Source organism: Lagenorhynchus albirostris, chromosome 20, assembly GCF_949774975.1.
Source record: "Lagenorhynchus albirostris chromosome 20, mLagAlb1.1, whole genome shotgun sequence".
Classification (NCBI taxonomy): domain Eukaryota; kingdom Metazoa; phylum Chordata; class Mammalia; order Artiodactyla; family Delphinidae; genus Lagenorhynchus; species Lagenorhynchus albirostris.
The window spans coordinates 52,191,934-52,214,067 of record NC_083114.1 but is presented as its reverse complement, the minus strand read 5'-3'; the positions used below and the strand labels follow the sequence as shown (position 1 = coordinate 52,214,067).

The 22,134-nt window shown below is 52.0% G+C and overlaps 1 protein-coding gene and 1 non-coding gene across 3 annotated transcripts; both read left to right on the top strand.

Moving 5' to 3' along the window:
- Nucleotides 1–887: 887 nt before the first annotated feature.
- On the top strand, nucleotides 888–22,024 carry PRCD (photoreceptor disc component). Of its 2 annotated transcripts, XM_060133716.1 has the most exons (8): nucleotides 888–1,917; nucleotides 2,212–2,280; nucleotides 4,303–4,377; nucleotides 4,776–4,864; nucleotides 16,286–16,428; nucleotides 16,955–17,053; nucleotides 17,507–17,605; nucleotides 19,082–22,024. In XM_060133716.1, the coding sequence occupies exons 1-3, from the start codon at nucleotides 1,844–1,846 to the stop codon at nucleotides 4,322–4,324; spliced, it is 165 nt and encodes a 54-aa protein (XP_059989699.1). In that variant the 5' UTR covers nucleotides 888–1,843; the 3' UTR covers nucleotides 4,325–4,377; nucleotides 4,776–4,864; nucleotides 16,286–16,428; nucleotides 16,955–17,053; nucleotides 17,507–17,605; nucleotides 19,082–22,024. The 2 variants fall into 2 exon arrangements, 1 of the variants encoding a protein (XP_059989699.1); XR_009537498.1 differs by lacking the exons at nucleotides 888–1,917; nucleotides 2,212–2,280 and adding an exon at nucleotides 3,208–3,222.
- On the top strand, nucleotides 18,897–18,980 carry LOC132512426 (small nucleolar RNA R38). Its single transcript, XR_009538155.1, has one exon. It is a non-coding gene; the product is annotated as a small nucleolar RNA R38 (small nucleolar RNA).
- Nucleotides 22,025–22,134: the final 110 nt, after the last annotated feature.

Below are 22,134 nucleotides of genomic sequence, written 5' to 3'. Positions count from 1 at the left end.
TTTCCTTCCCGCTAGCACTCCTCCCCCTCGGGGCACGCACGTGGCGTCAGAAAGAAGGCCCTGGGTGGCTTACTGATGACACAGGCAGGCCCAAACCTGGCGCCGCTCCTAATTCTGACCGTGGGGGAGAAAAGCTCGAAGGAGAGGCCGCTGGGCCGGGCAGAGCGGACCTGCAGTGGGTGGGTCGGTGGGGTTGCCAGGAAGTCTTGGTGGGGGGGGGGGAGGCCCAGGGCGCTGGAGACATCTCAGCCACCAGGACCTGGATTAGGGAGGGGTTCTGTGGGTGGAGGAGACAAATTCTTGTCCTGGTGGCCTTCTCAGGGCAGGGGATTGGACCAGAGGTGGGGACTGTGCCTCTGAGAGCCACCTGGTCCCCACCCTGCAAGCAGCTGCTCGATTCTGGTATGGAGGGGGTCCCACCTCTGACTCCCAGTTGAAGCCTGAGGCCAGACCCGGGCTGCAAGCATCTGAAACATGTGACACATGTGACGGCTCTTGTGGGGTGTGTCCAGTTCTCCCTAAGACTCCCTGCTGACACTGCCCTTCCCAAGTCTGTGTCCACTGCTCAAGTATGGCAAGAGGTGGCAGCTCTCCTCTTCAGCTTTGGTTTACGTGTTTATTTTTAAAAATTCTATTTCAAAGCAGAGGGCCCTAGGGCACAGCCCTAGCTCCGGGCCTTGCTGGAGCCCAGGGTTCAGGTACATTACTGGAATCCTGGGCGGGAGGCCTCTTGCCGCTCAGATCTCAGTTGAGGGAGGGAAACTCTAATGCCCTCTTCTGGGGGTCTTGGAGAGAGATGGAGGAGAGTGCGTGGGCTTAGTTTCTTACGCCACTCTTAGACCTGTGTTCTCTCTTTTGGCCTGTGCTCCGCGTGCTTCCTGGGCCCGTGCTCCGCGTGCTTCCTGGGCCGCCTCTGATAGCTTCCCAAGAGCCAGTGCAGTGGCCGTCCAAACGGCTGCCCAAGAGGTTCCCCTGGGATGTGGACAGAAAGCAGGAGAAATCTTGATTCTATTCACTTTGATCTGACCCTTTACAAGTTTTATGTATGTCTCTGGTGCGGGACTAATACAGTTTGCACAGTAATATAGTATATAATTTATGAGTGGATGCATATGTCCCTTTTCCTGAGTGCACACTTAGATTCTGCCTTTTACTGAAGAAGGTATGTAATCAGAAACATTTGGAAACGGCTGTCCAGAGGTTAGAAGTGAACCACTTAGCCAGCCCTTCACTCCCTGGCCTCCCTTGTCTTTCTGGCTTCATCATCTATATTCTTCCCCTGTCCTCCTCCCCTCCCGATGCCTCCCCTGTGACATCCTGACTCCACCAATACTCAACTTCCAGTTGCCAGAACATGCCCTGTGCTTTCACGTCTGCAGCCCTGGCGGAGTCTTCTGTCTGTGGGCCCACCCTTCCTTGAGCTCCTGCAAATACAGATGAGCCCAGCTCCTCTCTGAAGATTCCCCTGATGCTTGCAACGCCCAGAGTGCTCTGTAGGCACCGTGAATAGCCTGTCTGTCTGTGGTGGTCATATGTTTAACTTGCCCGTGCGTTTGTCTAGACTCTAAGTCCCTTGAGGGTCAGGCCCGGGGCTTACTTATACCTACATCCAGAACAGACTGAGGTCGATTTACCCTGCCACGGGGAGGGGGGACAACCGGGTCCAGTGAGGTCAATCAGTCTTCACAAGGTCGGCTCTGCTGACCCCACTAATCAGCTTGAGCCTCCTAATCCGTCGCCTGCAGGAGCCTCAGGAAGGACCGCAGGGGCTCGGGAGAGCTGGCAGGGGCCATCTTGGCCTTCTCCTGCGGACGCGGTCTGGAGGGGATGGGGCAGCTGAGCCATGTGCACTACCCTCTTCCTGCTCAGCACCTTGGCCATGCTCTGGCGCCGCCGATTCGCCAACAGGGTCCAACCGTGAGAAACTGACTGGGCCATGGGCTGGGGTGGGGGAGAAACTACTGCGCTGGGTTACAGCCAAGCTGAAGGCGGGCGGGGGCTGCCTGGGCTCCAGGGAGGCTGGGAGGGACTTGCCAGGGAGCCCTGAGAGGTTCCCCCTCGAAGTAGGGGGAACTTGGAGCCCTTCAAAGACGCTGGCCACAGCCTCCGGTTCCAGAGCCCAATGTGGCTTAGGTCTTGCAGAAAAGCAGGAGCGGGGTCTGGGGTCTGGGTGCTGCCCACAGCTCTGCCTGCCTCTTTTCCCTCCCACAGAGAGCCCAGTGGAGTAGATGGGGCAGTTATGGGCAGCAGCTTGGAAACAGACCTCCAGTCCTCAGGCAGGTAAGGCAGAAGAGTCTAGGGTGGAGGAGGAAGGGTGTCGCTAAGGAGGCTGCCGCTGTCCCCTGTCCCTGCCCAGGCCCCGGGGGTGTTCGTGGGTATGTGTGTGTGTGTGCGCGTGCGTGTTCCACGCTGGCCCCTCACCCCAGCTACCCTGTTCACTGTATGCCTAGCGGGCAGGCCGAATGTCTGTTTTCTCCCGTTGGGAATGGGACTCTCAGCTTCTCCTCTGGACCAAAATTTCTCTGCCTTGCTTGTCCTAGTGCGGGGTGGTCCCCAGGGTCCCTTCTGTTGGAAGGTGCAGGGGGAGTGGAGAGAGGGATGAGGCAGAAGCAGCTCTGCGTTGCTTTGCTTGCCTTCCCTTCCCCCTCCCTCTCCCGCTGCCCCCCCCCCCCGCCCCCCCAGCCTCGGCAGCAGCGGAGCTGCCTGAACCTCCAGCAGGATTCGCTGTCCAGTCCCCAATAGAAGGCGCAGGAGGAGCATGACATCATCAGCACTGAGTGCCATTGGCTGGGCAGTCCCTGCGGGCAGGACACTGTCTCCAGTGGCCAGAAAGTTAACTCTTCCCTATTCTGGAGCCATGTGGCCTTTACCAGGGGTGAAGATTGGGAACTTCTGGACTTTTCCTTCCCCGCTGACTAGTGTCCTTTGATGATAGGGGCTCTATGCCCAAGAAGACACTGAAAAGTCAGCACATATTTCTGAAGAACATACAGTTGGAAATGTTCATTTGTGCCTTTGGGCCCATCTAGTGTGGGGGACCTATCTGAAGAGTGATATTCTCTGCTGTGGCAGCATCTTCTAGCCCCCGGCACTGCTTCTCTCACTCCCCTGAAAGGAGGCTCAGACGGCTAAGACAGTGAACAGGCACGCTCGCCTGTGCACCCCACGTCTCTTCCGGGGAGTGGGCGATGTGCCTTCAGTGTGCCCCATGAATACGTCAAGGTTGGCAAGCCGAGAACTTGGGTCTTTCTCTGTGTCTCTGCTCTGACTTCTCAGTCCTTGGGTTCCCCCAGGTTTGGAATGTCAGAAGGCCTCCTGGGAAGCCCAGGGCCTGTGCAGGAAGCAGAGTCATTTCTGTGACGCCCTTCCTCGATAGCTGGGCTAGCTGAGAGGGTCACAATGGTGCCTAATTATGGCTACCGGTGAAATGGGCTGACACGTTTAAAATGACGATCACTGGGCCCTCAAATGCTGACTGGTCCTCACTGTTGAGTTTGGGTCTGGAGCGGGGCAGCCTGAGTTTAAATCCTACCTCCGCTCTTACTGAGAGGCTGTGGGCAAATTATGTAATCTTTTTATTCATATGTATAAACTGTGATTAATAACGGACTGGTTGTGAGGTTTCTGTGAGGTTTAAATGAGATAACCGTAGTAAAGCACTCAGCACAGAGTAACTGCTCAGTTAACGCCAGCTCTACTCTTGCTGTTATATGATCAGTGCTTTATTCTTCCTCAGGGGTTTCTCATACATTAACTCACTCGGAAGTCTCCATGGCCCCAAAGGTTTGGCAGTTCAGGTGTTTCTAGCTCTTGTCAATGGTGCAAGAAGCTGAGGGGCAGGGAGACGTAAATGACTTACTCAACGTCGTCCACCCAATTTGTGGCTGATGTGGGACTGACAGGTCCCTGACTTCAGGCAGTCCATCTCCTCGACTGAAATGCCCCTGGACCTCCTGTCGGGAGAGAAAAGGCCAAATCTGGGACCATCTGGCCGGGCCTGGTCTGCTGTGGCCTTGCCAGAAGGAAGCAGTTGCCTGTTAACTCCTTGGGACCCAGCTAACTGGTCTACCAACCAACCCCTTCTGCCAGTGGTGGCTCCACGGAGGGCTGGCCCAGCGGGGCAGTAGACGTGAAAGTTCTGCTCTCCGGTTCCACAGTCATAAATTCCAATTGGCTTCTGGGGTGTTGCTGTTCCTCAATAGTGGGGTGAATCGCTAGGCTTGGGGGCAGGAGGAAGGGGAAGGCTGGAAGCGTGGGAGGGTCATCCTCCAGTCTTCTGACTCCGTGTTCTTTTCTGTTTAGAGAGAAAGAACCGCTGAAGTAAGCCCTCGCCTCTTCAGGAGGAGCTCAGCGCCAGGGCTTGGGATCAACTGGCAGGTAGGGCAGGGGCTGCAGCCTGGAGGAGAGAGGGCAGGGCTGGGGACAAGAAAGGAAGAATACAGAGCACACAAGGCCTGGCCACGTGGGAGCAGAGCAGGCTGTCTTCACCTCTGTGGTCACGATGGAGGTTAAGGGTAGGAGGGTGGACTCCTTCCGTCGGCTCCTACTTTGAGCCTGTTATGTTCCAGGCCACAGGGCAAGGGTTAGTTTTAAGAGAACTACGTGTGATCTCAACAGCATTTTCTAGGCCTGGGGATGGTGGTCCTGCTGGGGGCCTGAGGGCTGTCTAGAGGACTTCTCAGGGAGAGGCAGTGCTCTGGGATGCCCACTCTGAAATACAAGGCCCCGCTCTGGGGTGGGAGAGAGCGCCGACCCGGCTTGGTTTTCTCTTTCAGCTCACATCCTGGTGTGCCCCCCACCCCCGAAGGACACCGTGGTGGAAGGAGCTGCAGGAGGGAGACTAGGGAAAGCAGCCGTTGAGAAGGTAGACTCCCCTTTTCGGCCCCCAGACCCACCAGTCTGCGCTTCCCCCAAGGCCCTGGCTCTGGGGCTTCTGAAGCTGGGCCTGGCTGGGCAGGCGGGAGGGGCAGAGACGCTCAAGCTCTGGGACGGGCTCCCTTCCTCTGAGGAGGCCCAGAGAGAGGGACTCAGTGGGGTCCCCCCATCTAACTCGGGGGCAACCCCTGCCGCCCGGGGCTAGAGGAGGGAACAAGTGGGGGGCGAGGAGACTCCAGAACTGAGGGACAGAGATGGTTCACATTCACAAAGGAAGGGCTGCCCTTTCACCCTCCTCTGAACCCTCGCAACAACCCACGGAGGCTGGTCATGTTATCGTCCACGGTTTAGAAATGAGGAAACTCACAGAGAGCTTTGCTGATTTGCCCAGAGTCACCCAGCTAGTAAGTGGAGGACCCCAGGCTCACATGCAGGTTCCAGAGCCCATGCTCTTCTCGCCCACAGCGCAGGCCTCCCTGAAGCCACCTGCAAGTCTGCAGCTGCTCAGTGGAAGAAGCGGTTTTACTGGCCTGGCCGCCCATCTTTGGCAGCTCAGCTTGTCCAGGGCTGTGTGGTGTCACTTTGCGATGGTGGCACTCACTTCCTATGACATTTGCCTCTCCCTGGTCCCCAGAGGTCACCCTGCCACTGGCTGCTCTGCTGAAATGATCAATAGGAAATGCCGTTCGGATCTGTGACATGTCTGCCTACAGCTGGATGGAAGCAACTCACAGCTTGTCCTCAGAGTGTGTCTTCTGTGTGTGTGTGTGTGTGTGCACGCGTGCCCGTGTCCCAAATGGGCAGTAGCATGTGGGAAGGGAAAAAGCATGACACTTGCTTCCGTCAATCTGCTGACTGCTCGGTAACGGCGGTGGCCTCCTTTGCCCCCAGCTGCTCTGCCCTTTCTCTCTCTTTACCATCCTGCCTGATCCTGAGAAGAGAAAAGCAGATTTCCGCTTCTGCTCCCTGCGGTCCAGGCGCAGACCCTGCAGGCTGCTGCTGCCAGCTGCCTTGCAGCCATTCGTCTTCCAAAGCCCCCCAGACTCCCCCCACGTGCATCTCACCTCCCCATCCAGCCCCCATTGCCCATCCAGCAACGAGGTCTCTGCCCGGCTGGGCCCCGCCCCTGACTTTCAGGAAAGAGGAGCTGGGGGAGTTCTCTAGACAGCAGGAAAGGGTGAGGTGCAGCCGACTGGACTCGGGGAACCCACTCTGAAGTGATGGGGAGTTGGGGGGGCTGCTGCAGGGAGCCTGGCGGTTCTGTGGGAGCCTTACAAAGTAGGGCAGGGTGGAGGCAGGGGAAGGGTCTCATCAAGGGAAGGAGCTGCACCCCTGACGCGGGCCACGAGTTCGTGACCACCTGTCTCAGCTCCCGTCAGCATGTCTTTCTCCCTGGGAGGCATCAGCCTTCCTGGTGACAGGACTCTCAGGCTGAGGGCCGGAGCGCACTGTTCCTGGGACACAGTCTGTACTCCCTGATCCAATGTATGCATCCATTCTCTAATCTATTTGCCATATTCCTGTCACTCCATCCTTGCCTCCGCTCTCTGCCATTTTCAAGTTGCCTGTCTCCTTCCACTGGGCTGAGGAATTGTCAGACCGAGGTCGCCTAGCGGCACCGGGGCTGGCTCACGGCCCAGACGCACATCCACAAAGTGACACCCCTTTGCAGCCCTGTTCTAAGAGCCTGCTCAGGAGATGAAGGCTCCTCTGGGGACTGGTTCCAGATGGAGGGAGGGAAAGCAAGAGGAAGGGGCTACTGGAGGTGGGGGGATGTGTCTGCCTGGGCTTGGAGGCTGCCCAGGCCCTGGCAGCCGGGGTGCCATGTGGGCTGGGCGGGAGGGGCTCTCTCCCCCAGGGAGCAGGCTGGCTTCGGTGGGAGCAGATTGTGTTTACACCTTCCCCACACACCCGGCCCACGCTCGCCTCTTCTTCTCAGGGCTCTCCCACCCCTGGGCTCTCTGCACAGTCTGCACATTGGCAGCTTCTGCTGCAGAGAGTTGCCACCCTCGGCCTAGAGAGCCTCTACGGGAGGCTGCCCGGGACCGAGGCGCCCCTTCCTCGGCCCACCATCTCCTGTCACAGCAGCTGGTAGGAAGCCCATGCTGGGGGTGGACCCAATGTTCCCAAAAGGCTGAGTCCTTCTCCCCTCCCATTTCCTTGGAAAGAGCTGCTGCTTGGAAATGGGAGCAGGAAAGTTCAGGGGCTTGGTAGACTGACCATAACAGGAGGGGGGGATTAAGGGCAACTCGAGAGACAGAGCTGGGTCACTCTTGGTCCGGGGTGTGGGCTCTTATGAAATGATGATAAAGGATCTGAGAGGGAGGAGCCCCGAGTCAGGGCACCTGGTTGAAATCTTGACGCCGCCACCACGTCCTACCTCTGTGGCCTTGGGTAGGTTACTGAACGTCTCTATGCCTCAGTTTCCTCATCTATAAGATGGAGATAACAGTAAACCTTCTCACAGGATTATTGTAGTGTTAAATTAGATAATGCATGTCAAGGGCTTACCATGTTTAGTGAGTGTTCAGTATATGTAAGCTAGTGTAATTGTGTTTATAAACTGTCAATTACTGAACAGTTAGTCATTTCAGAACAGTTAGTAGGTTCAGAACAGCTAGAGTCCCTCACCCCCTCCCCACAGCCCTTCCTGGCCTGTCTTTCCACATACACACCAGCTGGGCAACGGGCAACCCTGAAACAAATGAGAGGAGAGCAGAAGGTGGAACTTCTGGGTGGGGGCCACCTAGTAAGACCCAGCACCCAGTGAGATGGTACCAGAGTGCACCGCTGTTGCTTCTCGGTATCTAGAACCCTGTCCCAACCTCCAGTGGGAGGGTCCTGGCCTGGATACCTTCCCCGCAACGGGCTCTGCTTCTCCGAATGAATCTCAGCTCCCAGAGAAGACAGGAGGTGGTTGTCCTGATTCTTTTCCATCCTCCGTCTGAATGCTAATCTCCCTACTGATGGGAGCCTGAGTGACAGGGAAAAGGCTGCTCGGAGCTGCAGGGTGGCCGAGGGCAGCAGCCGGGAGCGAGCGGGGAGGTGCTGTCTGCTACTTCTGTGGCCGCAGCTCAGGGCCGCTGCCAGGCTCTCCTGGAGGTTGGGGCACGGCCAGAGAGCTAATGAGGTGCCAGGGGTGGGCGGGGGAGCAAGGGAGGCAGCTGCCACAGCTGCCTGGCATCACCCTAGGGTGCAGATGCAACCGGGGAGAGTACCCGCCCATCCCAAACGCGTGACCGAGTGTCTACAGGCACGATAGTCCTGGGCAGGGGCAGAGAGCACAGGCCCCGGTCCTAGACTGGGGGGCGCGGCATCTATTGGAGGCCGGCACAATGGCACAGCACAGCAGCAGGGGACCCGACTGGTTCCCCAGGCTCCCAGGGCCTCTCTGCAGGGCCCTTACTGTTAGGAAGAAGCCCAAGACCTTGAGATAGAGGCAGTAATGCTTCTCTGTGAGCCTCAAAAGAAGGAGAGTAGCCAAGTGGCTCATATTAAGGTTTACTTGACTATCATGATGATGACACTACTCATATTATTAATACTGGCTAATGGGTCTCAGACACTTACTCCGTGCTAGGCACTGTACCAAGAGCTTTATTCATAAGCATTGTCTCACTTATGAGGCAAGAACTGCTGTTAACCTCATTTACCCAATATGGAAGGTGAGGTTCACAGAACCCACTCAAGGTCACGCGCAGCTGGTGGCAAAGCCAGGACCTGTGCCTGGGCAACGTTGATGCCAAAACTTGTGAGGCTGTCGGGGGAGGAAGGAACTGAGTCCAGAGCGGGGCCTGTGAGGAAAGCCTGGGGTGACCGTCCTCCAGGCACAAGGAACGAGAGCTGCGGCCTCACCCCAGCAGTGCCTTTGCAGGTGGGCCGGGCGGGGTTTGCCAGGGTGATTCACATGCTCTCTCTTCAGGAACCTGGGGTTCAAGGGCAGACCAGACTCTGGGTCCCGAAAGGCCAGTCCTTGTCTACCAGCTGAGGGGAAGGAGGAGAGTGGCCCCTCCAGGATCTGTCATCCCCTTCAGGGAGGAAGCAGTGGCCACCGGCAGGGGTGACGGACGGCGAGGCCAGCACTGAGAGCCACTGCCACTGCCATTCTGCTACCTCCTTCAACCGGGGCAGAGCCCCTGGGAGGGAGACGATGGCAGCCAGCGGCCCGGCTGGAGGCGGAGCTAGAGGAGGGGGGAGCTGTTTGTTTTTGCAGGGGGAGGGCGCAGGGCATGTGGACCAAGGAGGTAGCTTCAAGAGGGATCCACGGACAAACTGGAAACAAGTCCTGGAACTTTAGAACTGCAGACCCTCTCTGTGGAATGCACATGCCCCCTAGTGGGGACTAAGCCTAGAGGGTGGAGAGAAAATTAAAAGAGTTACAGATGACCATGACCTACGAGCCTGGGTAGGAATGGCCAGTCCTATCCTTCTGTGAACACACACACGCCCACATAACATCACACGCAGAAGCCAGCTAAACTAAGTATTAGAGGAAACTATTCCATTTATTCACTTGCTCCTATCTAACAAGCACGTATTGGGAGCCTACAATGTACAAATCCTGTGTGAGGTGCTGGGAATGAGACAGCGATAAGAGGCAGTGCCTGCCCTGCTGGTTAGTACAAGACCAAGATCCTGGCCTGGGAGGTCCAGTTCTGCCAGCCCAGCCACTGCCTGGTCACTTGACCTTTCCTTCTCTGGACCTCAATCTCCCCATTTAATAGGCATGTGTTGAATCCAGGTGGGCTGGCGCTGGGGACGTAAAGGACTGATGACCATCCTCAGGAAAAGAACTGTCTACTAAGATGCAGGGGATGGACCAGATGACCTCTGGGGGCTCCACAGCTTCTCCCAATCAAAAGAGACTCTGGGGCTTCCCTGGTGGCGCAGTGGTTGAGAGTCCGCCTGCCGATGCAGGGGACGCAGGTTCGTGCCCCGGTCCGGAAAGATCCCACATGCTGCGGAGCGGCTGGGCCCGTGAGCCATGGCCGCTGAGCCTGCGCGTCCGGAGCCTGTGCTCCACAACGGGAGAGGCCACAAGAGTGAGAGGCCCACGTACCGCAAAAAAAAAAAAAAAGAGAGAGACTCTGGTGGACTGTGTCTGGAGGTGCTAACAAGGGCTCGCTCAATCAACAGACATTCATGGAGTGTCTGTGTGCCAGGCACTGGGGATGCAGAAATGAATTAAGACTTCCTGCCACAAACAACCAGAAAACTGAGCAAAATATAAGAAACAGACACTTGACAATGCACAGCACACAGGACGGTGACCTCATGATTGCCTCAGCGTCTGCCTCAGACAGTTCCCTGCCTGCGGCGCGGGGAGGGCAGACCACGCAGACCACGGTGGTCTCACTAGGATGAGGAGACATGATGAGAGTTCAAGACGGTGCTGGGTGGGGGGCTTTGCAAAGGACATACATACAGATCAATGAGATCCAAAGACAGGACAAAGGTGATTCAGTGGAGAAAGGAAAATCCTTTCAGTAGAATACAGAAAGCACTAACCATAAAAGCAAAATGGATAAACTGGACTTGATCAAAACTGGAAAGACTGGGAGATAATATCTCCCAAGCAAGTATCTGAGAAAGGACCTGTATCCAGAATATATAAAGAACTTTCACAACTCAATAAGAAGATAGGCCAATACAAAAAGGGAGGGTTTTAACAGACACTTCACAAAAAAGTATACATAGGGCCAACAAACACACAGAAAGATGCTCAGCGTGATAGTCAACGGGGAAATGCACATTAAAACCACAATGAGACATTATGACACACCTACCAGAATGGCTTAAAGACTGACCATAACAGGTGTTGGTAAGGGTGTGGAGCAAGTGTAACTCTGTAATATGTTGCTGGGGGAGTGTAAGCGTCACAAAGCACTTGGGAAACCCGTTTGACAGTTTCCCCTGCAGTCATCTAAGAGGGATGAAAACTTATGTCCACAAAAAGGTTTGTACAAAAACGTTCATTGCAGCTTTATTCATCATAGCTCCAAACTGGAAACAGCCCAAAGGTCCACCAACATGCACGGGAATAAAAATGTTGTGGTGTAGTCATACAATGGAATGATATTCAGTAATTAAAAAGGAAATGAACTACTGATCTAAGCCACAACACGGGTAATTGAGAGAAGCCAGACACAGAAGAGCACCTACGGTATGACTCCATTTATATGAAATTCTGGAACAGGGAAAACTAATCTCTAGTGACAGAAAGCAGACCAGTGGTTGTCTGGGGCCGGGGCTGTATGGAGACCTGACTGTAAAAGGGTGTGAAGGGGATCTCCGGGCGATGAAAATGTTCTCAATTGTGATGGGGTCGTGGCTGCATAGGTGTATTCCTTATTGGACTACTGCACTGTACATTTTAAATGGATGCATTTTATTGTATGTAAATTACACCTCAAAAAAGATGACTTAAGGAGTTTCAAAAAAAAAAAACCAAAAAAAACAAGAACGAAGACTTGATTCTTGCCTTGCTGTCTAGTAGAAAAGCCAGACACGAAAACAAATAATCATAAAACAGTGAGCATTAAAAGAAGTATGTACGTTCACATAATAAGAGTGCCGCTTACTGAGTGCTTCCCTCGTGCCCGGGCGTGCTAGATACTCTTTGCGTGCACAGTCCTAAGACCGTCGTGTGGGGTTTGGGAGAGCCTCTGCCTCCTCCTGTTGCAGATAAGGAAACTTAGAGAGAGGTGAAGTCATCTGCTTGGGGTTACTCAGCTCGAAGCAGCAGAGCGTGTGCCAAAACAGCCTGCTGTGGACGCTGAGGAAAGAGCTAGGGGACTGCTCGAGCACCTCAGGTAAGATTTCTCAAGGGGGTACTGAAGCATGAGTTGGGATTTGCTACGCAGAGGGAAGGATGAAGGGAAGGAAATGTCAACGCAAAGGAAACAAACAGCATGAGCAAAAGTGCTGCAGCAGTTGTGAGAAGGCAGGGTTTCTGGGAAGGAGAGATGTGTCCAGAAAACAGCAGAAGAGGTCAATGGGATATTACTTATTCTTCAAATTCACTTATTTTTTTAAAAACCCATTAAGTAATAATTTTATGAGAGGCACCAGATCTTCCGAGCAGGTGAGTGAAGTGTGTGCTATTGGTCAACACAGGAGAGAATCCACCGCAACCCAAGGTCATCCATCCTCAGTAATTAGGGTTCGTGTTGTTCTGTTTCTTCTCCTCCAGGAAGTTAAAGCTATGTTCAATGGTCCCAGATCCTGAACAGGATTTGTGGCCCTCTTTCACAGTCCTGAGAAACTGAAGGGAAAACATCCTCTATGCTTTTATGATGGGCTTTCTAGCTGGATGAATTAAAATCGCCAGAGTTAACAAAACATGATCCACTGTCATAGCGTATTTTTCCAGGAAATCCAGCACAGCAGTTAAAACCATAGGTTTGGAGGCTAGATTGAGTTCTCAGTGCCCCTACTTACTAATGACTTTCATCTTTCTGCACTTTGGCTGCAAAATGGGAGGATAATGACAGGGCTGTTTTGAGAATCAAATGAGATAGCAAACTGAAGGTGCTTAGAATCGTCAAGTTTTATACATTAAATATGGGCAGCTTTTGTATGTCACTCAGATCTCAATAAAGTGGTTTTTTAAAAAAGGTGTTTAGAGCAGTGCCTGGCACGGAGTCAACACTAGACACCAGCTGTTATTTTTTTCAGGATGGTAATTTGAGTGTGTCAGTTTGTCTTTATTTTACCACGATCCATCCTTCCAGAGAATAATCATTAAAAAAAAATTTCGGAAAATGTCGATCATATAATTTAGGATGATTTTGATTCTTTTTTTGGCTGAGTTGGGTCTTTGTTGCTGCGTGCGGCTTTCTCTAGTTGCAGCGAGCAGGGGCTACTCTTCGTTGCGGTGGGCAGGCTTCTCATTGCGATGGCTTCTCTTGTTGCGGAGCACGGGCTCTAGGCGCACGGGCTTCAGTAGTTGTGGCACGCGGGCTCAGTAGTTGTAGCACACGGGCTTAGTTGCTCCGCAGCATGTGGGATCTTCCCGGACCATGTCTCGAACCCCTGTCCCCTGCACTGGCAGGCGGATTCTTTTTTTTTTTTGGTGGTACGCGGGCCTCTCACTGTTGTGGCCTCTCCTGCTGTGAAGCACAGGCTCCGGACGCGCAGGCCCAGCGGCCATGGCTCACGGGCCCAGCCGCTCCGCAGCATGTGGGATCTTCCCGGACCGGGGCATGAACCCGTGTCCCCTGCATCGGCAGACAGACTCTCAACCACTGCGCCACCAGGGAAGACCTGGCAGGCAGATTCTTACCCTCTGTGCCACCAGGGAAGCCCAGGATGATTTTGGTTCTAACAGAACACCCAACTTGAGATGGCTTAAACAACACGGTGGTTTCTTTCTTAAATCTCACACTCTGTATTTCACTGAAACTAAGATGCCATTGCTCAAAAGATGCCTCCCACATTCAGAAATACTAACATGTAAAAATACGTGTCTCTGAATCAAACAAAAGGTCTGAAGGCAGGGGGTTTGGGGACTGGTTTCTCCAGCAGTTCAAAAGCATCTTCAAGGGTTCATGCTCTTTTCTCCTCTCTGCCACCACAGACCTTCCGCTCTTGCTGGGAAACGGGCATCACGGATACAAGATGGCTTCGGTGCTCTCAGGCATCTCCTCACGATGTCCCAAAGCCGGAAGAGAGGCTACTGTTTTTAAAAACTAGAAAACGTTCCCAAACCTGGCAGAACTGCGCCGCAGACCCTTTCCTGAAACAATTCCTGGCAAAGGGAATAGCTTTCTATGGCCGAGATGCACTCCTTTGGGCAGGGCAGGGGCTTGCTCAGTAGCTCTGCTGTTTGTAAGACAGAGGAAGGACAGCTGCAGGACTAGGAATGCCTGCCACACGGGTGAACTTCCCGGGATATCACTGGTGCATCTGCTCCCAGTTAAGCAGCCAGCTGCTTGGGATATACCTACCCTCCTCATGCTTTTACTAATAAAATTAAAGATTCCTTTTCAGGTTAAGAAATTCACCTCAATATTTAAAGACTCTGTTTTCTATATGTGGGTTTCGGATACCATGTCTTCAATCCTAGCAGTGACTGGAACTCAGTGAGCTGACCGCTTGAGCCCAGCAGGCCAGCTGACCAGATTTCCCCTTTGCACTCAGAGTCGAGGTCCCTTGAACGGCCCTGGGGACTCTTGCCCTGTTCAGCTTGTGATCTACTTCTGTCACTTATCACTAGACTGTGTGACTCTTTCCGTGTAATAAATAGAGGTCTACGCCGGCCTTGAATAATGTAAAACTCAAACGTCCTAGACCTCACCAGCAACGAGTGCAAATGAAGTCACACTGGCCTCGGCGTTTCGGTCTCAACAGCTCTGAGCCCTTGCCAGCTCATTCAGGAATTCTGGTGCCTTCTTTGAAGTCTTTCTCAGTTATTTCTGGATTGCCTAAGCAGTGCACCTGACGTGTGCTCAGACGCAGGCCTCTCATTGCGTTTTGCTCCGGCCGCTTGGCCACAGCCCAGCAGCCCGTGACACCGCCACCCGCCGTGAGCCTGTTGCTGCTCCACCAAGTGCCCTGTCAGGTGTGAAAGCTACACTGTGGCCTCTGGCACAGTGGCCCTGCTCGAGCTGCGACAAATGGCCCTCACTGCACACTGGGTGGCAACTAGTCTGGGACCCAAAACAGACCTGCCAGGGCCCAGAGCCTCTGCCTTTCACTGATCAGCTCCTGCAGGCTCTCACCCTCACTCTTCCTGCCAGAAAGTGGCTCGAAACAGTGCAACAGGTGCCCATCATTCTCCCCCAGTTTCCTCCCTAACCACCCATGCAAACACACAAAATCCCTCTTCCTTCCCCTTCCCCCCAAACCAAAAACCCTTATATATAAGATCCATTTATATATATACACACACGGTGCAGTATAACTTTGTGGTGAAAGCACAGACTCTACAGGCTGGGATCAAACCCTGACACCACCAGTTACTAGTTGTGTGAACTGGAGCAAGTTACATCATCTTTCAATGCTTCTGTTTCCTCATCTGTAAAAAGGGGGTAGTGATAATACACTGCACTGTGCAGTGGTGAGGATTAAACGAATTAATATCCGTAAAGTACTCAAGGAGTGAGTGGCATACAGTAAGTGCTATGAAGTGTTAGCTATCATCATTGTTTTGCCTGCAGATCACCTGCCCACACAAGCAGTTTTTGGCAAATTCCGCACTTAGGGTCTGAGATGAAAGGAATTTAGTTTGCAGGGAGAGACCCCATTCTTTCTTTCGGTATTATACAAAATAATCTGTCTTCAAGGGTAAGATAGAGAAACGTAAGGGCCAATTTCACACGATAGAAGCTATTGCTAAGTTCATGATTATATTTGTGAAGTACTTACTGTGAGCAGAGGCAGTGGAATACCAACTAGGCCTGTGAGGAAATTAAAAAGAAAAAACAAATTAAAATAGACTTCTGCCTTGAAGAGCTCACAATCCAATTGAGGGAGGCAAACATTAACAAATGTGGTAACTTGAAAATAAGTACCCACAGTGTATTACCATAAACAGAACAATTTAATCCAGACTAAATGCCACTGAGATCATTGCTGAGGGCTGATGAGCATGGGGAGAAGGTAATACAGAAAAGGCTTCGTGGTCTTGCAAGTTTAAACCAATTTCCAAATAGGTGTAAACTCTGGCTCTGATTCTAGTTGTTGTTTTGCCCTTTTGTTATTTCAAAACTGAAGCCGGGGTGATTACCTGAAAATCAACACTCAGGAATAGCAGAGGGCATTACACTATTCTCAGTTCTTTTCGTAATTTGATTATTTTTCCTTGTCGGAATTAAAGCCGCGCCCCGGCGGGGCGGCGGGGCGGCGGGACCTGAGGCGCGGGGATAAGACCCCGGGTTCAGGGTAATTTAGAGCCCGGCCCAGCCCGTCACTCTCGGGCGCCCTCTGCCGGCCGCGCCCGTGCCGCACTGCTCTCGCCCCAACTAAGAGCAACTGAGCGGGACGTCGAACAATTTCCCGGGAATCTCCCTCCTCTTCGCTAACGCAGCCAACCACCCCAGACGAACTCGCCCCGCCCCAAATAAAATCCGCACAGCAATTAAGAACGAAATCCGGCAGGGCCTCAGTTCCCTCAACCGTTCCTCTCGTGAAGTCCCCTCGAGTTTTCTGAGACCTCCACCGCCCACCCAGTCTCGGCCAGGGACACCCTGTTCACTCAATAGATAAATGACTTTGTGGACGAGGCGACAGTCCACCTTCGTTTTCTAACGGCCGTGGTTCTATACAGAGCAGGCCTCTCACCCCGGGCTCTCTACTGTCCCTGGCGGCGGCCACCATCTAATCCCGGGTCCAGAGCCGCGCTGAGGACGCGGCTGCCCCGCAGCGGCGAATGTTTGCACTACATTTCCCATCAGCCTTTTCTCAACAGCGCGAGAGTTCCGGCGAGACTGCCGCGAAGACTTGCGCGCAGGCGCGGCCCTTCTCTCTTTTCGGCATCGGTCTCATGGCGGGAAGTCGTGGCGGCCTCAGGCTGGTCCGAGCTAGGCCGGCAACCTCGGACCTTTGGCGGCGGTAAGGCTGCGGAGGTGGGAAAACGGGGTCTTTCTTGACACGGCGCTAGCACACTCGGCCGCCCCCTCCTCGAAGGAGAAATGGTGACTCTTAAGCCTGGTCTCGCCCCGAGTAGGGTGGTTGGGAGGATTCGCTGAGATAACTGGGGAAACGCTTTCCAAAGGGCGCGAGTGTTCATTAGTGAGCGGGGAGAGCCCAAGCCCACCTTGGCGTCGGAGCGGCCCTCCTGGGGGAGAGCGGCCCTTCCGTATTGGGCAACCCCCGCGCCCCCCTCCCCGGCTTTGCAGACACCCACGTGCTGAGCTCGCAGCCCCGCGGCCTTGGCAGGTCCCCAGGTCTTTACACGGAGCAGGCTGACAGGGACGGTTCTCGGTTCACTTCAGGGGTGTTAGCGGCTGAACGGCCCCAGTCAGTTTTTATGTAACTCCAAAGATGGTAATTAGGGGGATGGTGGACTTTGTTTGGAAAGCCGTAGGCCGTAGTTTTACGACGACCCTTAACACGCTCACGTTTTCGTTCCCCACAGGCCTTTGTTTGGCAACTGCAGAGATGGTGAGAAGCCGACGTGCACGTTGAAGCTTAAAACCAGCGAATGGAACCCTGAAATGAGTAAGAATGGATGCAGGTAAGACCTGGGGGGGCACCAGAAGTGAGAAGGGGGAGGTGGTGTGAAGGCCTACCGCATACCGCGCCCTCACGCTCTGGTCTCAATTCTGAAGTTCGGCTCTGAATCCGGGTTGACACAGAGGTCCCGTCAGGGTCCTGCCTAGAATCCAGAAATGAGGATGGCCTGAGCCAGCGTAGTCGGGGCCACTAGGTGTCACTGAAATGAAAGTGGATGCCGCTGCATACAGGGGTGAAAGGAAGACTTGGAAAATGAGCTCTGCTTGGCTGGGATTTGGAAATGTTTTGTCACTGGTTGAGCTGAGGTTGGTTTGAAGTTATCCCTGTCTGAAAGGACATCTTTTGTGAGGAGTTCTGACTCGCTTAGGTTCAGCTTTTTTAAACGCCATCGAGAATCAATACCTTAAGTTGGTTTCTGTTAGAATGAAGTGTGTTATCCGTATTTCTCTTTTAGATTAAAGATGTTGGCTGTGGACTTGGAAAAAAGTCACATGAAAACCATCGTTCAAAGATACTGAGTGTAAGGATCTTTGTGATGAAATTTCTATGAATGGTAAGATTTTTAGCTCTTTCACAGAATTGCATAGGTTATGATCCCTTTAAGTGTTGGTCAGTTAGATTCTGAGATGTGTGGGTCTTCCAGGATTATTAGTGGCTGGATAAGACAAGTGGTGTGGAACTCTTTGCTAGACCCCTGCCAAGCAGCCTCACAGTGTTTGTTACAACCCGACATGAGGTAGATATTTTCCCTGAGTTGCTACTGAGTAAGTAAACCGAGACAATGAGTTCACTCACCCATAGTACGCGGCTAGGTGTTTTTTTGTTTTGTTTTTGAAGAACCATAAAGATATAGCTAATTGATTTTGGGAGGTGGGGGGGTGTTATTATTACTATTAAGCTTTTTTTTTAATTTAGAAAATGTCACTGATGTAATATTGTCAGTTGTAAAGAGGTGTGTCTCGACCAGATTGTAACAAAATTACCACAGCTTATTCCAAAAGAAACTATTAAGCTTTATTGAGGTGTTAGTTGAACAACTAGTTACTGAGTTAGGCCAGTGGTTCTCAGCTTGGGGTCGGGGTGCGCTGGGACGCAGTAAGTACCCCGAAGTACCCTGCAGTGCGCAAGACAGCCCCCACGACAAAGAGCTACCCACCCAAAGGTTGAAATCCCGTGTTAGGTTGAAATCCCGTGTTAGACTAACTTGAGAGATCTAGACTCCAGTCTCAGCCTGTTACCAGGTTGACCGCACCAGAGCCTTATTTCTTCATTTTGTAAAAACAGGAATGGTGCTTCTCAAACCTGGCTGTGCACCTACAGAGGTTTGAAGTAGTATACATGTTCCTGGACCCCACCTCTGGCCATGATGAGACGGCTCTGGTTTAAGAGCGGGTACGGAGGAACAGTTAGATGATCTGATCTACTTTTAGCTCAGGGATTTTTATGACAGCAAGATTATAGTACTGGCTGTTTTTAAGTAGCTCTCAGGGCAGATCTATAATCCCTGTCTTAAAGCACTGAAAGCCACATGGTTGCTCTGCAGTATTGTTTTGCACACAGGTGAGTGAAGGAGAAGTGACCTTGTTTGATGTCGATTCCTCTTGGCATCAGGTACCCTTTGTGCAGCTGGCCTTCAGTGGTCTGGCTGAAAGGAGTAATCCGCACTGTCTCAGGCATTTTACTGACACCAGAAAGATGCTGGAATGTATATACCATACTCGGCTGCTAGACACTTTGTGCTAAGGGAGACCCTGGCTTTAAAAGGACAGGAACTGTCAGCGTGTCGGGTCTGGGATGCTGGGTACAGCTAGGCACAGTGCTGCGGGCTGGCTGAGGGGTGGGAGCTGAGTCCATGATGATGTGAAGTTATCCCTGTCTGAAGGCAAAGAAGGGCCTTTCTGTGTGGAATTTGTATATCTGAGACTCAGTTTCCCAAGTTTTTTTAATGCCTGATTTAAAAGTGAGCTACCTGAGAGAGATTGTGTATATCTTCTTGAATAGGTTTTTCTTTGCAATTTCTCCTCGCCAGGTACAGTCTCAGCCTCAGTTTGAGGCCGAAAAGGATGCTCCAGAACAAGACACTAACTAGCAGCAGTGCCGTTTCCGCTGCCCTGGACCCGAGGCGGAATTTCTCTCGTGTGTGTAATAGAGAAGATCTTTGGAACAGGCTTGGGGGGAGTGTTCTTTTTGCTTCCCGTGTCCTGGCCTTTGAGTTGTGCTGAGTGGCAGGGAGACTTTGACTTAGGTTTGTCGTCTTCGCCGGGTGTCTGCAGTGAGTGAGACAGAATTGAACTGCTTTGCCTGAAGCAGGTGAAACGATGATGATTCTCATGTTTGTAAGCTTTCTCTTTCTTCTTACGTGTCCCAAAGAAGCCCCACAAGCCTATGATGGTTAGTTATCCCCGTCTGAAAATCTCAACTGAGGGAAAACCATCTGTTCTGAGGCTTAAGGGGCTGGCCCTGTGCTCTTAAAAGAAGTTCAGGCTCTAAGGGATCGAACTGAATGGACTCCACAGGGAATTGTGCATACCTTGCCAAGACCCCAGTCCTAATGCATTCACCCCTTGAAAAGCAGTGGTGTGGCTGCCCTGTCACACTTTAGGCCCCTTGATTAATGGCTCTGAGGGCACAGGCTGTCAGAGGTCGCAGAAATGGGCAAGTGGCCCAGATTTGGTTTATACTCTTATTGTGGAATGAAAGAGTGCTTGTCATATATTTCAAGAAAATGAATGTGCTGTTTGAAACAGACGGGAATGGCAGTTGTATGGCAGCTGTGGCAGTGAGAACACTTCAGGACTATCTGACCTCTTCCCCTTGCACCGTATCCTGACATTCAGGAAAGACGGTACAGTGGCACTAGCAGAGCGATTTGGTTTCCAGGTGCTTTGTTAACACCAGGGAGCTCTCCTGGTGTTCGCTCAGCTCTGTCTGAATGGCATGGCTGGCATGTGAGCAAGAGAGTAGCAGAGTGGAGCTGGGCTTTGTTCCCATTTAAATGCCAGGCTTGAACTGGACACAGATTGCCTTTTTTTTCTGTTGAAGTTGGGAGGTGTGTGCAGCTCTTTATACGTAAGGTCACATATTTGTTCGGTCACCAAGGAAGCTATATTTGGAGTGAGATTTAAAGAGCCTGAAAACCGGTCCAAGCAGCTTATAGCTGGGAGTAAAACAAAGCAAAAGGACGTGTTAGCAAGTGAGAAAGTCTACCTCCTGGGTTATAGCCTGCTTCTGCGTGGACTTGACTGCTCTGTGGGACCCAAGTGAACCTGTAGGTTTGTTTCTGTTTCTGTTTTTTTTTTAAGCTGCGCCGCACAGCTTGTGGGATCTTAGTTCCTCAGCCAGGGGTTGACCCCTGGCCCTTGGCAGTGAGAGTGATGAGTCCTAACCGCTGGACTGCCAGGGAATTCCCGAACCTGTAGGTTTGACTCCAGAGGGGGTTGAATATAAATGTGGCCAGCACTTCATGGCCGCTCTTTACTGGTACTGGCCACTTGCCAGATTCTGCTTCCTCAGATCACAGTCTCCCAAAAAGGGGAGTCATCGGGAACCACCAGGCTGCACTGAATTGATCTGGTGGTGCCTTACACGCACACACACATGCACGCACGTGCGTAATGACTGATTGCTCAGAGTTCCTCTAGGATCACTTTTTTCCTCTAGTTTTTTCTTTAAATTTAACCTCAGTTTTGAGTCTCTTAGTTGGCTGCTGCATCAAATGATTCTTTGGTTTTTTTGTTTTTTGTTTTTTTGCGGTATGCAGGCCTCTCACTGTTGTGGCCTCTCCCGTTGCAGAGCACAGGCTCCGGATGCGTAGGCTCTGTGGCATGTGGGATCTTCCCATACCGGGGCACGAACCCGCGTCCCCTGCATCGGCAGGTGGACTCTCAACCACTGCGCCACCAGGGAAGCCCGATTCTCTGGTTTTATAGGTTGCCTCCCAGTGATGCCAGATGGGATGAGCACAGCCCCAGGTGCTAGTTGCTAACGCCTATAAAATACCACCACCCCCTTCAAAGGAGAATCATTTAAGAGTTCTTTGGACTTCATCTTCAAAAGTAGCCAAAGAATTCAAGTGACAGCGTATCCCAGAAGTGAAATCCCAGTTAGTGAAATTAGGGTATAACTAAGAACATTCAGAATACTGCACACAGTTTAGGTGATCTTGGTATAGTGGCGGGACAGCAGTGATTACAAAATGAAAGTAATTAACATGTGCATGCTCTGTTGGGGAGACTAAAAGGAAAGAGGTGTTCAGCCCAGAAAGACATTTCTCAGTGGATTTCCTATGAAGTCAATGTGTCTTGGGTATAACTTTGAAACAAATTTAAAAATTTTAAAACTGACTTACTAGCATTTGTGGATTTCAGATTGAGACCCGTGTAAAAGCAGTGTTTTATTCTGTGACTCAGCATATTCTTTTATAAGTGAAAGTTTCAGAATAGTTGCGGGTAACAGGATGCAATCAGATGTTTTGGTGTTTATAAGTTTCCCACTAAATTGTTCTTATACCCCTCTAACCGGTTGACAGGTTTTGGTAACTACAGATGTGATGGGAATAGGGGAAAATAAAGTATGGATAAAAATGGGTCCAGGCATCGGGAAGCTATGGTTTTTCAAGTAGCTGCTTTAGTCATTAAAGTCTAAATGTCCTTTCACTTAATCACATGTCTCAATTTCTGAAGTAGCATTTTGATTCATCCCTCTTGTTATGTGTGCTGATAGGATCGTCTCTTCAAAACCACAGACCCAAGGGCCAGGTTTTGGGCAGGGAGGCTCTTGCCTACCAGACCTGTGGAGACATCCCCCTGTCCCCTCCACTGCCTTGCGGCGTAGGGTGTAGCAACATCAGACTAGACATCAGGACAGTAAATCCCAGGGTTTGCTTAAGGGGTAGTATGGTGATAACTCAGTTGGTTTACACTTCTATAGAAGCCTATGTAATCTAAAATAAAACTGCCTATATCAAGTCAAATTATTGAAGCCATGATGTTTAGTGTCCGATAATGAGGGTTCATTACCCAGTAATGTCCTTTTGGTGACAAGGTGGTAATACATCTCCAACGGGACTTTAATCAGGGGCCA